A 16,157-nucleotide genomic window follows, 5' to 3' on the forward strand; every position below is an offset into this window, starting at 1 on the left:
TGTACCCCCACACCCTTTGTCTTGGGAAGAGCAAGTGCAGGGGAAGGGGCGAAGGAGAAGTCTTCAGTATAGGTTCCTTACGGCATTTTCTTTGATCAGAGAATCAATGCAGATTATTTTTGATCATCATCTACTTTGTCACCAAGACTGTGAACCTTTCAAGGGCAAGAATCTAAGTTTTTCTTCCCCATCCAGTGAGAAAAGGAGGACAGCTTATCTCTTCTCATCACCCCATCAATGAATTTGATTGCAATGACAATGACTATCATTAAAATAAGCCTTATGACCTTCCAGTATTGACAGTGTTCACGGTGTGGCAGAAGGCTTGAGACACTGACTGATCCTTTAATGCCTCCCTCTGTCCTCCTCTGACAAGACCCGTGTAGACGCCTTTGGAGAATTCTAAGTGACAGCTCCCTTCTCTGAGGGTAAATGACTTGCCCACGATGGCAGTCTTAGATAGGCAGGGTGTCTCCTTGTACTCTTAGATCTGGAGGCAGCTTTCATTAATATGTAGTGCCACCCACCATTCTGACCCAAGAATGAACCCTTTCTTCTGCCTAGAATGAAAGAGGTGAAACATGTAAGTTCTTCTAGTGCCTTTAGATTCATGAGAGAGTTCCTGGTGGAATGCTATACTCTTGTCTTCCTGTAATTGCATGCAGGTAGATGACTGCTGAGGTCGTCTCCTGGAAGATATGCTACTAATCTGCTTCCCTAGAACCTCCGTCAAGATGAAGGAATAACAGAACAGCTGAAACGTTTGCTCTAGTTTTGAGAGTAACTTCTACAGTAGTGGATTTTGTTGGTATTTGCACAGTGCGTGGAATAGCATGTTAGCACACATTTTCATTGAATCTGAGTTCTGGAGAATGGTGATTTTGCTTCTTAGTTTGTTCTCCATGCCCATCTCTGTGGGTCATAGGCAACTCTTTCCCTGTGTAATGGCTGACAGTTTACAATACCTAGTTCATGATTCCACCAAGAACTCCTTTAAATACATTTACCTTTCCTGTTTGAAGATTATTCCGTCAACAGAGCATGATTGGATGTGAATCATTTAAAAAAAATTAATTTTACGTGGATGTTTTGTCTGTGCACCACATTCATGCCTGATGACTTTGATGACTAGAAGAGGGCATCGGATCCCTTGGGACTGGATTTACATATTGTTTCGCATTACCTCATGGGTACTGGGGATCTTACCTAGGACCTCTGAAAGAACAACAGTGCCCTTAACCTCTGAATCATCTTGCTTGCTTGTAGATACAAGACTTAATAAGGCATGAAAAGTGAAGCAGAGCTTGAGTCATTTTACTTTTGTGCACAAGAGTCATTTTACTTTTGTGTTTTGAAACTCAGTGTCTTTTGGCAGATATGGATAGTGAGTGTAAGTATAATACACAGCTTCATACAGTCCTGTTTAAGAAACATTAAAAGTAACGGTCTTTGCTTCCTCCATCCCAGAGTCCACCTAAACCAAAATAGTGTCTCATTCTTCTCTGCCACAACATTCAAGATTAGCTTCTCCTTTGATCTAATTAGAAATCCCCTTAAAATAGAAATCGATTATTCTAAATGAATTGGGGCCATCATGTAATAATATGTGATTTGTTGTCATCAGTCTCCAAGGGGACCATCACTCTACTCTTGTCACTGAATCTGCTTCCCAAATAATCAATGTTCTACTGATGTGAATGTTACACGTGTCTTAAGAACAACAAAGAGAAAGCAGTTGAATGGCTATTATAAAGTGTAAGTTGGGGTGCTGGGGAGATGGTTCAAGTTGTTAAGAACACTAGCTGCTTTTTCAGAGTATCCAAGTTCAATTATCAACACACACCTGGTGGATCAAAGTTGCAGTTGGAGGGGATCCAATGCCCTCTTCTGGTGGTATCTGAGGGCAGCAGGCATGTACATGGTGAACATGTTTAGGCCAAACACGCACATAAAAATAAAAATAACTAAATCTTTTTTAAAAAGTGTTAGTCATATAATGGCTCGTCAGCGTTTCAGAGAAGGAAGACTAGTAATTATTCTGACACCTTTATTATCTATCTGTCTGTCTATATATGATCTATCTATTTTACATCCTGACCAAAGTTTCCCCCTCCCCTCCCCCCAGTCCCTCTTCTCCACCTTCCCCTATGTACCCCCTCTCCATTCCTCTTCTGTTTCTGTTCAGAAAAGGGCAGGCCCCCCATGGATATCAACAAAACCTGGCATATCAAGTTGTAGCAAGACTAAGTACATCCCCGTGTATTAAGGCTGGGCAAGGCAAACCAATATAGGGAGTAGGATCCCATAAGCCAGCAAAAGAGTCAGAGACAGCACCTGCTCCCACTATCAGGAGTCCCACAAGAAGACCAAGCTACACAACTGTCACATGTATGCAGAGGCCCTAGGCCAGGACCATTCAGGCTCCCTGGTTGTTGGTTCAGTCTCTGTGAACCCCTATGAGTCTAGGTTAGTTGATTCTGTGGGTTTTCTTATGATGTCCCTGACCCTACTGTTTCCTACAATCCTTTCTTCCTCTCTTCAGCAGTATTCCCTCAGCTCAGCCTAATGTTTGACTGTGGCTCTCTGCATCTGTTTCCACCAGTTGCTACCAGTTGCTGGGTGGAACCTCTTTGATGACTATTGGGCTAGGCACCTATTTTTGCTATACTCAAACATTGGTGCCAGCATTTTTTTTTTTGAGTCTTCGTTCCCTAATTCTCTCTACTTTTATCCCTTTAGCATCTCTCTTATACTTTCCTCTCTTTCTCTTTTACCATCACCCCTGTTTTCTAGGGCGACCATACTGTTGAACTGGCCTGTATTTAATGTGCTTTATTTGTCAGATAAAGTTTGATTCCATGTTTCTCATTTCTCCTGCAGAAATCTATGACCCATATAGCTCACTGCATTCTTTCTTTACCTATACTAAATTGGTGACTCTTGATTGAACAAAGATTCTCAGTAGGAGGGGAAGATTCCCAATGGATACTGGAGGCAAAGAAGGAGAGTGGAAGGCCTTCATGTCAAACTCAGGTAAAATGTGGGTGTGAGGCTCAGGTTGGCTGAGGGGCTTGGAGCCTGAGGCTTGACCAATTTGCAGTCAGGATGGGGAGAGATGTAGTCTTCTCACAGTAAGGAGGCTGTTAGATCACTGGCAGTGCTTCAGGTGAGAAGTTAATTAGTGAATAATGACTTCTTGGCATCCAAGTCAAGTAAATGTGAAACAGCCAGTCAAAGTGCAGAGACAAACTTCTTTCTTTACAATTTTATTTACAAAATGTATTAAAACTTTGTACAATACCTCATGGCAATGAGGTTCAGTAATTATGCCCACACATGCAATTTACACTTTTACGGCCATTAGTTTGCTTGGCAATTTTTCTGTTCACTGAAGTACAGCTTTAACAACAAAAAGAAAAGAATTGGAAAAAAAATCCTCAAGTGACTACCGCCAAAATCCCATAGCTTGAAGTTAATAGCAGAAATTTGAAGCAATCAACATTTTTTAAACATGCAAGTTTTTTATTTTAAATAACAAACCAATTTACCCGCTTCTTAATCTCAGTAAAGTTTCCTCTCTGAAAAACTGACTTGAGTCAATAAACATACATTTCTCTTTATACAGTGCCTATGAAAACGTTTGTGTATAAGTTGGTTGGTTTGTTTTATACAACTTCATATTCACACAGCATTAGCTTCCCGCACTGGGACATTATAGCATTCATAAGTTGAAAAATCACAGTTTCATGAAAACAAAACAAAACAAAACACAACAGCTTTCTTTTGTGTTCAATACCATTTAAAATTCGACGGGTGAGTTATTTGCTTATGACACACTTTCTGGAATGAAAGTTTATATTACACCTTTCTGGAAATGTTTCATTGGAACAAGACCTCTTCCTTTCTTTTCTAAAGACGAGAGCAAATGTGCAGCGAGTCAACTAAGCATCTAAGGGTCACACTTGGGAAATGAAGGTGGGCTCATAATTTGTACAGTCTGGAAACTTTCCAATGCACGTTACTGATGAGAGCAAACTACTGAACTACATAAAGCATACGTCGTTATATAGGAGGTAATTAGTGAGCAGAGACTATTTCCTCTGACTGTTCTGATGATGCCAACAGCAGGTATGCAATTAGTTACTTGATAGCCCATGGAGCAGTGGAGCGATCTTCGGTGAGTCAGTAGAGAAACTGCTCCAAGCAAGGACCTGGGAGTGATGCTGAGGTCCCTCAGGTTAGCAATAGGTTTGGGAATGCATCTTAGTCTTTGCAAACTAGGAAAGGACACATGCAGTCTGACGAAGAGCCACAGGCAGGCGGTAACAGGCAACAGCTGGTAAAACAGACCTAGCAAGAGTAAAGTCAGATTGCGAACTGTGGTCTGAACCCACTGGCCTGCCTTGCAACACGGTCCTGTCTCCGTGTTGTACACTTGAAAAGGCATACTTAGCAGAGAAAGCAGAGCTAAACACAGTGTTGTTTCTGAGAAAGATATTCCAAACACAACTGGGAGATAGGCAGCGTTTCCCTCACCTCAATGCTTCTTTACTACTCGGCTATATCGACTTAAAATGCACACTGAATCAAGAAAAACAGATCTGTGAGCTGTAATTCCAGGCTTCTTGGAAAGCTCCGGGATCCGTTTTAGGAAAGCACCGAGAGGTATGCCTGATAGTGCTCCATCCCTTGCTACACACATGTCAACTTCAAAAGCTCTATTAATCCCTTCACTTCCATTTTGGGAAGTTCTCCACACATTCTTCACAAAACCCTTGCAAGAACACTGAATCACCATTCAGTCTCTTTCCCAAAGCATTTGAATGTTCTTAAGTGTCACGTTTACATTTCAAAGATATACACATTTCAGCAACATCGAAAGGAAATAGGGTGCACAGAACATCACTACCAACAGGAAATACCAAAAACATCTGATCAGCAGATCCTAGAAGAAATGCCTGTCTGTCTGACCAAACACTGGGAGACAGATTTTTTTTTCTTTTTAATCAGGAGGAATTACTTCTTTTAGCTAGGATGGGTCTATTTGCTGAATTGAAATTAAATCTGGTGTGTGTGTGTGTGTGTGTGTGTACGTGCATGTATGTATATGTGTGTGTATGTGCATGTGTGTACTAAAGAACATGGTTCTGTATATTGTGCAGTGGTATCAAAGAATGGCTTTTGTTGAATTGGTGTTTTGAGTAAGATTTTTTTTTCCGCATACTGGAATCTTGCGTGTTCACTTTTTTGTTGGTTTTATTTTATTTGTTTTTTCAAGCAAAGCAAAACGATTTCAATAATGGTTTGCATTGTCGCAAGTCTCAGAGTGTTCCATAAGGCACTGAAGGAAAAAAAAAATCAGTTTTTCCTATTGAAAGGTCATTGCACCATCAGCAATATTCGTGTCATGCCCGACACCAAGGAGAGTGAAATCTGGCTCAGGATCCTTGAAGCAGCCACATTTTCAGTGATTTCCTCTCATTGCATGCTTCCAATGGGAAGGGATCTGCAAAGGCAAGATGACATTACAATGTGAAGGGACTTTTTATTGGGAACCAAGACATTTATTAATGGCTCACTTGAGTTTGGACAAAAAAAAAAAGTGACTTTTTTTCCCTTAAATTAGCATTACTGGAGCCATCCTCCACTCCCAGTTAGATTGGATATAGGCAACAGGTCTAGTTAAAATTTTCAACTGGATGCAAATGCTTTGGAATAAATTAAAATAGGATGATTTTCTATCATATTCGTGGATTGTACTAACATGCAGGAAGTCTAACTCAAGACTTTAATCACTCAGGGAGTAGGTATATTAGAAAGTTTTAGTGACATTTAAATAGAGGTAGTCAGGACAAATGCATTGCAGAGTGTATTCTGATTGCAGATGTGACAAAGATTGCCTAGGACAGAGGGTACACAATGCACAATGTTACAGCTTACTTACTGAATTCAAATCAATTTTGATTATGAGAAGAAAATTTATTATTTGTTCCTTGACTGGGGACTGCTCATTCTCTTAATACCTTCAACCATAGTGTTTAAAGTCCGAAAGTAATACAAGGAGTTTAAAGGGATAGCACATTCTAGAAACAGGCAACAGCTTGGCATCTCTAGGTACTTTGCCTTGAAATTAGCTGCGTGATTGAGAGGATGCTAGTAATGCTCTCATTTTCAAGGCCTTGACTAGATATAGGGGATCCATTGCCTCCAACTCTACACTCAATACCACACCTATTCTCAACCACTTTTTCATGTAATGGAACATCCACTTTTGTTTTCTTGAGTAAACCCTGAATTTAGGTTGAATGAATGACATCATTATCTAACACTGGTCCTGGAATAAACACATGTGTGTGAATGTAAAAGATGTGTGCAAAGAGTCAAAGGTTAATATGGAAGTAGGAAAAGCTCTTTGGTGTCTCCAAGTGATGACTCACTTATCTCTTCTTCTACTTATAGTCAATGGTATATCCTTATCTGGAGTCATCTCTCTCTTTTCTATAGTCAATGGTATATCCTTATTTGGAGTAATATCTCTCTTTCCTATAGTCAATCTTATCTGGTCTGGTAAATGGAAGTAAGTGACCTGACATCTCAGTGACTGTCCCCTGCTTTTAAACAGCAGGAACAGACACACTACTGAGATAAAAGCTCTCTGAGAAAAAAAGAACATCACCACCTCGAATTATCTGGAAATTTGTGTTCACTTGATATAAAATTAGTTCCTTTTCTCCACCCTTTAAAAAAATAACTCCCTTAAGCAGTAAAAAAAAATCCCCAGCAAGAATGTCTATATACTCTGGGCCTGATGGCTCACATCTATGATTTCCAGTAATCCGAGGCTGAGATAGGAGGGTTACTGTGAGCTTTAGGTTATTCTGAGTTACAGGGTAAGGCCCTGTCTCAATCTTTCTCCCACTCAAGGAATAGCTAATCACTTTGAAAATATTAATATTTCATCAGATTGAACCGAGTAGACTTAAAGGAAAAATGGAACCATCCCGATTCCAGGCATGTTGAGGTCTTACAAATAAGAGATCCAAAAACATCACTGAAAAAGCCAAAGAAGCTTGGTGCAGATTTCCCCAGCCTTTCAGAAACTGGGAGATTTCTAAAAGCAGTTAAAATATAGTAAACCCTGGGGAGCGGTTGAGTTGGGGTCACTTGCCAGGGAATTCTTGGAGGTAGAGCTTGCTTTTAATGTCTGGTCAGTAACTTAGAGAGGTATCAGGTTGTGAAGAGAATGTCTGCTCTCAAGTGGATGAGTAACAGAATCTGAAACTGAGCCATATGTTCTCCTGAGATTAGTAATCATGGCATAGCCTCCATATCCTTTCTAAAGTGCCTTTTGGTTAGACACATTTTATTGGATCTTATTCTTCTGGATGACTTTAACCGAGTCACACTTCCTGACCACTTAATGATCCCATAAACTTGTAAGGCTGGCCCTGATAATTAACAAGACAAGGAAAACTTTGGGATACCTTTTCACCTGCATTCTCCTGAATAGACCATGACCACCCAGGCCAACTCAGAAAGCTAGAAACTAGGAAGGAGATCAAAATGTACTGGGGATGTAGGATTTGTTTGGAAATCAAAAGTGAATAGGAGAATAGCTAAGTCTCATAACGACATGGACAGGATGGACTCTTCCCAGGCTTCTTTGTTATGCCTGAGATGACTGCTCAGGAACTGGGTGACTGTGCTGTAATTTCAATTAGCCATAATTTTGCTCCACAATAGTAGCACACTCAAGTTGACTCAAAGAAAGCCAGAGAGCTACAAATGATAGCAAGCTAGGTTTTGAGCCTTTTGCATCCAGTGCGGTACTCTATGGCCTCCAATTTAAGGGTATAATGACATGTTCAAAGGAGTGATAATCTAGTTCTACCTCTCTCTCTCTCTCTCTCTCTCTCTCTCTCTCTCTCTCTCTCTCTCTCTCTGTCCCTCTTTCTCCATTCCTTCCTTCCTTTCTCTTCCCCTCCTTTCCTTCTTCTGTATTACGATCCATACTCTTGGAATAAGAGCAAAAAGTTTAAAAGAAAAAAAAAAATAAAAGATCCACATTCTCATAAGATTCCCCTGCAATTTGTGATTTTAAAATGTTATTCTTGGGATTTAACAAGACACAGTGAGGATATAGTAATTGGAAAGAAGAGCTATAATTCTTTGATCCCTGTTGTAAAAGATTCTTTCTTGAGAGTATATATATATACTCATATATGGAGTGGGATGAACAAGGAGTGGGGTATGGAGGGTCTATGAAGTTTTCCTCACGGCTTTTTAACAATATATATTAATTACATTTATTTTTTGTATGTGAGTGTTTTGTCTGCACGAATATAAGTGCATCACATTTGGGCCATGCCATGTCCCCCATGCAGGCCAGAAGAGGATATTGGCTCCCCTGAAACTGGAGTTTCAGATGGTTGTGGTCTGCCATGTGGATGCTGGGAACTGAATGCTTTGCAAGAGCAACAAGTGATCTAAACTGCTGAGCCATCTGATGGCCTTCATGAATAGCTGTGACATGAACTTACCATCTCTTTTCAAATTGACAAAATCTCACTAAAGTTTCAAGTTTCCTGAAGACTACCAGACTACAGATTGAGGAGGAAGGGCTGCACTTTGCACATGAACCTGCCACTCCCTAGTTGTATTTGGACAAGTCGCTTGCTGTGACTGAGTTTTAGGTACCCAAGGGAAAATATTGTCTGCTTTGTTTCATCACAACTGAGGCACTAGATGTGAGAGAACTTGGGAAATTGCTATACATTCTTAAGATGCATTAAATAAATGAACTTCAGCTTCTTGGTATTTGTAGTAATTGTGCTAGATTGAAATTGCTTCTATATTATTCTATGAAAAAAGCAAATGATGTGCCCCCAACTGAATTGTATCATTAACTCAAAGCACTAGCACATGAGAACATTAAATGATTGCATGCCAATAGTGCTAAGGACAGATGAACTTATGGGTTGAACATTCACAAATACAGTGGAAACAATCTGTTAACAGGTTAGTTCATTGTTCTGAGTGTATAGTAGCCAAAGGCTGCAATCTGTAAGGACAATAGGACAACCAGCAACTTCACCAAACAAAAGGATTCTTTCCATAGTGATAGCAAATGATTTATTTGGATAAAATGTTTAAAATGGACTAAATGTATGTTTGCAAGCTTACATATAATGAAGGTCAAAATGTAGCCATCTTAATAAAAATTAGAGCAAATTGATATTTACTGGTGAGGTCAAAGTTAGCCATCTAAAATAAGGTATAAGAAGTTGCCAATTGTTCTGTTCCTCTTTCCATAGGCAAGTCAGTTAGGCAAATGTGCTTGGAAGGTGGTAAAACTATTCTTTTATATACTTGTAGAATGGATGTATTATTCTAATACATGCTTGCCTAGAAACTTAGATGAGTTATTGGGAGTCAGGTTTTCCTAAGTATTAATTTTGGTTTGGTCACCAGAAAGGAACCTAGACCCTTACTCACCTGAGCACCATCAGTTCCAAGGAAGGGATAACAAAGGGACTCAAAGATTAAGAAATTTATTTCATGCTTCCACTGTTTAGTTAAAAGAACCACAGCTCCTCTATGGAAGCACTTCCCTACCTGAGGTGGCAGGGTCTTGCTTCTATTTTCTAGTTTAAATCGTAGTTCCGGAACATCTGCTTTCTCTAGAACTGTACTGTCTAACATGGCAGTCTTGGGGCACATGTAACTATTGAATATTTGATATGTTGCTAATATCATTTGAGGTATGTCCTAAGTACAAAAGCATCCCAAATTTCAAAGATTAGAATGAATGAAATAACATAAAATGTCTCATTCATTTGTAATATTCTTGTTTAATTGACAACATTGAAATGGTATTTTGATATCTTGGCTTCAGTGAAATGAGTCATTAGGATAAACTTCACTTGTTTTAATTTGAAAACTATAACTACTAGAGCAGTTACATGTTATTCATGTGGGTCACACATGTACCCACATACATTTGTATTGAACAGTACTGCTTTAAGAATTTTTGCTTTTTCTCCTTTTGTGTCACAGACCATGACTTAATTCTAATTCTGCCTTTAGAAAAGCACTGCTAACTGACAAAGGCGCTCAATCATTGTTTGCAGAGAATTAAATAGTAGCAAAGGGACAATACTGAAATCAAACCAAAGTGAAAAAGCACGAAAGAACAACAACAAAAGGTTAACACACAGAAACATAAGGCTGATTAGTTTACTCAACCTTCACCGTACCCCTAGATCTTAACACTTTCTGTTCCATACACGTTGTAGCCTTCTCTGTATGTAGCGTAATTCTGAGTGTTGGTGGCAGGAGCAGGCTTAAAGTTTTGGGTGTTCTTTGTGAGTTTCATGCGTTTGGACTCTGCCCGTGATTTGTAACAGAATTCTATCAAAGCCACCATCATGGCCAGACCCAGACCTCCGACAAGTATATAGAACACGCCTGCCACATTGCTCAGGCTTAGAGCACTGGTCTTGTCCTAAGAAAAACGAACAAGGCGATTAGTTCTTGAGGAAAACAAAGGGTACAGGGCATCACAACACATCACAACAATATAGGACAGTTCTAAGTTGTAAAATAACTAAACATTGTGTAAGTGTTAGCACTCAGCTCTGGCAAATGGCTGATGTTTCACAATGACTAGCAAGATGGTAGATTATGCTTCTGTTGACAGTTTTGCTTCTCATCTAAATGTCCTTTTGTTTTCATTCTTTATGCCTATTAGTATCTCCAAATGTTTAACACGGTGTTTAACCACTAAGTAAGACGTGGTTTCTTCAGGGGAGTAAACACAAGCATAATGTATCTCTCTGCCAGCCTAAACACACACCATTTTCCAGAGTTGAGCTGTGGCATCATCCCTACAAATGTAACATTCTTTTCATTTGGAAACGGAAGCACTCTTTCCCCTCTCTGCCTCGAAATGCCCCCTCTCCCCTTGTGACAAACCCTGTGACAAACTTGCTTAACAGTTTGTAAGCTGCTGGGTGAGACTATTAGAAATTCCTTATGTTCTTGTGTGGGGATTTACTTCGTGGGGATTTGTGGGAAAAGGGTTAAGTCCTCTTTTCTCCCAGTGACTAATAAAACGTCCCCTTGGAGAATTGGTTGCTAAGTTCAAAATAAGGGCAGCAAGTCTTTGTGCTGCTAGAACAAGGGTACAACACAAAGAGTTGTCTTTATTCCATCTTTCTGAAAGTTTAAGGGAGTCATCAGGAGGGCCCATTATGTCCTCAATTGGCTCCACACAAATCAGAAAGATTTTCTAGATCACTGACGACTAAAAACAAAAAAAAAAAAAAAAAAAAAAAAAAAAAAAAAAAAAAGTTCAGTTAATTTTAAGATTTTACTCCAGGGAATGTAGGACTAATTACAAAAATGCTCCACCTATCTGTTTTCTATTTAAGATGGAGGAAAAATTGGAGAAGGCGGTCAGTGCCTTTCAGGTCACCTAGCAACTTTCACTAAGCTAGCTGCTTGTGTGAAAAAAAAAAAAAAAAAACTTGAACTGCTGAACAATGGAAAGAAAAAAATTGGTGTCTTGAGCCCTACCTTGAGGTAGGACACACCAAGGGCCAGGAGTCTTTCTTTGAAAAAATAAAAATAAAATAGCATTTTGTAGTCTTTTTAGAGGGAATGTAACCATTTTGCTGCTGAAAGGAGTTGAATAGAATACTCATTTTTTAAGCCTGTGTTTTGAGCATATTATTTAAATGATGACATAGTGGACAGATGATGGCCATTGCTGACCATCGGTACTATGGCTCAGCTAGTCTTGATATATTTAAGTGGCCATGTATTTCTGGTTCTATTTTCATAGGAGCCAACTCTATGCCTGTTTACTAAAATAAAAAGTTCAACTGAAATTGAATTGTATTCAGGAATGGGTGTGGGGTGCCTTATGTCCATGCCAGGCTTATACATAGTCACCTTTCTAGAATGGATTACAGATAGGTGAATAGTGAGAACTTCTGTCCCTTACTGGACAGTAGTCATTTCCTTAAGGAAGCCCACTCTGCTAGCTGCAAGGGTAGTCCATAGTCAACTAAGCAATGGACCAATTTCTAGAACCTTCCTTCTGCTGTCATATATGTATATGTGCATGGCGCTGAATGGGATAAAAGGTCCTTTATGATACCTTACATGATCTTTAGCAGTAACAACAGTTTCAAATTCCATGTGTTGAATTTTTACAGAATTCCCTGATGCGGGATGTAGAAAACCAGTAGCAAAATGGTTCAGTGCATAGGGAAAATGAGTGGCATTTCATGAAATGAATTAACTGATACCACAATATTAGTTCAGAAAAAGGAAAAGGCAAACATTGAAACTAAAAAGAACTTTCTTTGGGGAGCAAGGGGGGCAGGAAAGAGGCAGGGAAGAGTGTTCCATGCTTATTAATGTGATGTTAACCCTGACAATGTATACCCTTAAGAAGCATGCGACCAAATTTTCAAAGTATTACATACAGAGATTCAAACGACACCTTTGGAAGAGAAAAGTGTGACAGACTTAATGAGATTTGAAATCCAATCCAAACAGATGCTGAATTTAATATGACAGCAGCTGGGAGGGAGCTAATCATTTTGCTTACAGAGACTGGTCTTTATTGTTTGTTTGACTGTTTTCTGATGACAAAGACGTAATATATTAATAACCAGTAGTATTTAATACTACAGTCTCTGACACTGCAAGAGATTAAGATAAAGTACTGTCACAACTGGATCTTTTTTTTTTTTTTTGCGTTAAGGTTGGTTGTTTTTTTTCTTTGAACTTTTGAAATGTGAACTACAGTAAAACCCCTTTATAACACAGCTCATTATTTTACAGCTTTGGAAGTGCATCGAGCCAGATTGAGTCCCTAACCACAAGAGATCTATATCATAATGGGTTGGTGTCACATGGCAGGCCTCTGAGGCTGGCATTTGTCTTATTCCTATAGTGCTGGTGTTATGAAGGGGTCCCACTGTGGCAGGGTGTGTGTGTCGGGAAGGAAAGCCGTTTGGGGGGGGGTAGAAAATAAACAGTGGGTCAAAATGTGATTTCTAATCAGTACAAAAAGACCTTCAGCGACTGACCTTACTCCCGGAGTCCTTGGCTCCACATTCCCCCTTATCGTACCACCATTTGTTTTTCAGCTTGTCTAAGATGCCTTGTTCACTGAGTTTCAATACTGCAAGGTTTACAGGCGTTCTTCACGTGGGAAATAACATAAATAACATTATATTATGTTATTTTATGTTATTCAAGCTTCAAACTACTTTAAAACTATAGAAAGCGATAAAGCAGGGGGCCCTGGCCACAGAGTAATTTTAGACACTGCAGGCAACCTGAGCATTTCCTTATAAAATGTTAACACTACAGCAACGCTATATTTACCAGGGCCTGCCCATATCGCTTTGAGTAATCGGCACACACTGTTAAATAATGAGGATAGAAAAAAGGCACTCTTCAGGTAGGCTGTATGTAGTGAGGAGGGTCTCCCCTCATGTGACAAATCGTCAGCGGCAGCTTGCAGTAACTTTGTGATGGAGGTGTGTTAGGTTTGATCTAACCGGGTGCCTTGTACTTCCAGACAGAAAGCAAGTTATGGGTGTAGGAGGGGGCTGGGAAGGGGACAGGGCCGGAAAGGGAAATATTTGCATATTGTGGACCAAGACAAATGGATGAATCTGAACAGAAAACAAATCCTGTATAAACAGCATGCCTTTGGATTAATTGTCCCCTATTGCACATATCTATTGCCCAGCTGAAAATGATCTACTGAAGAACTTAACTACACACATATCCTCATGCAACAACCATACATCCTAATTGCTATGCACACACTACTCTTAACATTACGGGTTCAAGGTAGACCTTGAAATTTTTGATGAGGAGCATTTTCAACAGCAGAAAAACAGGCTCATGGGATATTTCTTAGTTACTATCTGTATGTCTTTCTGATATGCCTATAGTCAAGTCAGATCCCCAGAAAGTGGAGCAGGGTCTTTCAAAGTGGAATATTAGTACATTATGTAAAATGGCCAATTGACATTACCACCGTTGAGTGGTACTGTAGGGAATAGTTAGATAAAATAAGACTAATACATCATTAGGAGGCTAGGTTACAGCTTGCTCCCCCTAGTCCTCTATTACTCAATGTATAAAGACTATATTTGGAGCCTTTGGACACGATGTGTGAAATCTTACTGGTCCTATGACAATGATTTTCTTCATGAATGTTTTGTTTGGCTATCACATAGAAATAGTGACCACTTTCTTTTTCCTATAGCTATTGAATTTAAGACAAAGTCTCATTAATAACTTTGTGCAAAAATGTGTTATATGGAAAGGGTGGCCTAATTCTATGTTGAGGCAATAAACTGTGTTTAGGTTCTTGTGAATAGTATTGCCAATGCTAATGTTTGTTGGTCTAAAGTCACTGACTTTAAAGGTAGAAGTCACCCAAATTTATGTAACTATGGGCATGCTCTAACATTTCTTAGCTTCCTTTGGGTAAGTTGAACCTATTAAGATATCTGGTTACAGACAAGACTTCCCATAATCCCTGAGATCTGGTCTCTGTCATACCAGCTCTCAAACCTTTTTCCCTTTACTTTTTCCCATTTGCAATAGAGAGCAGAGGGATCATCTCAATTTGATATTCTGAGATATGTATCTTCATTTAAAAATAATATGCAATTTCAGAGTACTTGCATTTGAAAACCAATAAATCTTTAATAGCAAGGAGGTGACATTCTCTTCATTAATGTAGGGCATGGTAGTCAGAATATCTTCATACTATGTCTTATAAGGAAATTGAGGTCTTTTCATACTTTTAACAAGTTCCTCCCATCAACACTCAAATCCTAGGCTTCTTAAGTACTAACCAGAATTGCAACAAAACATACACAAAACTTTGAGCCTCCTTAAGATAGTATCAAGAGTGAAAGTTGTATCTTAGATTATTTTAAAGGTCAGCAAGACCATACTTGGCCCTGGGAGCAATGTGGGAGTTGCCTTCTCCCCTACACCCCACTGCTATTTATTTATTTTTTTTTTTGTTTCTCTATTATTTGCTATGCCAATACCATCACTTCTCTCCCAGTGTGGTGATTTGAGCCAGGTTCTGGTGTGAGATGCGGCACGGTGAAAGTTGCCTCTAGATACAGGGCTAAGTGCTTTCTAATGACATGAGGGGCCTGGGTTCATCAGGCCTATATATCCTTTCTGTACTTCCTTTTTATTGCAAAAGGTTCAGTGGCTTCTCCTTGCTCTCTGACTGTGTCCTTATCAGGCCTCATTCTCCTTCAAGGTTTTGCATTCTTAAAAATACCTCATTCAATTTGTTCAGTACTGCTGCCTTTATTAGATCTTAGGAACAGTGCAGCCTGATTAACGTTATCACACTAGGGTTAATGGAGGCTTCCATCCTCCAGATACCTCAGTTTTAGAAGATGTTCATAAACATTTAAGTGACATAGATTGATAAAAGTGGAATATGTGGGTTTAGAGCAGTGCTCTCAAAATGTGTTTCAGGGGCCCTGGGGGATCATTGAAACCCTTTCATTAGAGGGTCTGTGAAGTCAAAGGATTTTATAGTGATACTAAGGCATAAATAACCCATTCTCACTATTATTCTTGATATAGAAATTCCTTAGAGGCTACATGGTATGAGAAATTATAACAAATTGAATGAAGAAATAGAAATGATATTTCCATTATTTAATGTAAGGTAAATATTAAGAGATCTTCAAAAATAAACCAGTTTCACTTTCGAACTATTGTTTTGAAAATAGTTATTTTCATAAAAGTATGTTATTTATTTTTAACATGTATTATGTTATTTTAAAAGTAAATCAATGCACATATTCCTTTAAAATTTTGTAGTTTCCATTTTGGAAATGATGAATATCAGAGATACAACAAACATAAACAAAGCACTTTTTAGATTTTTGCAATAAAGTTTAAGAATATGAAGAGTTCTAGAGCAAAATATTTTGTAAACACTGCTTTGGAGAATGGATGAGTTTTGTTGTGGTGGGGCTTATTCTGGCCTGTCAACTATATACCCTTGCCTAAGCCCAGACTTGTATCTCAGCATATTAGTGTTTCCTTTCTATAAAGTGGCCTATGCTCAGCAGCAGCTT

General features: G+C 39.0%; 1 protein-coding gene across 5 annotated transcripts in view; it reads right to left on the reverse strand.

Moving 5' to 3' along the window:
- Positions 1 to 5,101: 5,101 nt before the first annotated feature.
- Positions 5,102 to 16,157, reverse strand: part of Gria3 (glutamate ionotropic receptor AMPA type subunit 3) — a 263,014-nt gene continuing 251,958 nt past the window's right edge. For 2 of the 5 annotated variants that reach the window (XM_051178646.1, XM_051178647.1), the window contains exons 15-17: positions 13,104 to 13,218; positions 10,257 to 10,504; positions 5,102 to 5,506 (exon numbers count right to left, since the gene is read on the reverse strand). In XM_051178646.1, the coding sequence (XP_051034603.1) occupies positions 10,259 to 10,504; positions 13,104 to 13,218 (361 nt within the window). In that variant the 3' untranslated portion in view covers positions 5,102 to 5,506; positions 10,257 to 10,258. Of the gene's footprint in view, positions 5,507 to 10,245; positions 10,505 to 13,103; positions 13,219 to 16,157 lie in introns of those variants that run through there. The other 3 variants (XM_051178649.1, XM_051178645.1, XR_007834108.1) reach the window with 3 other exon arrangements.

Source organism: Phodopus roborovskii, unplaced genomic scaffold (genome assembly GCF_943737965.1).
Source record: "Phodopus roborovskii unplaced genomic scaffold, PHOROB, whole genome shotgun sequence".
Taxonomy (NCBI): domain Eukaryota; kingdom Metazoa; phylum Chordata; class Mammalia; order Rodentia; family Cricetidae; genus Phodopus; species Phodopus roborovskii.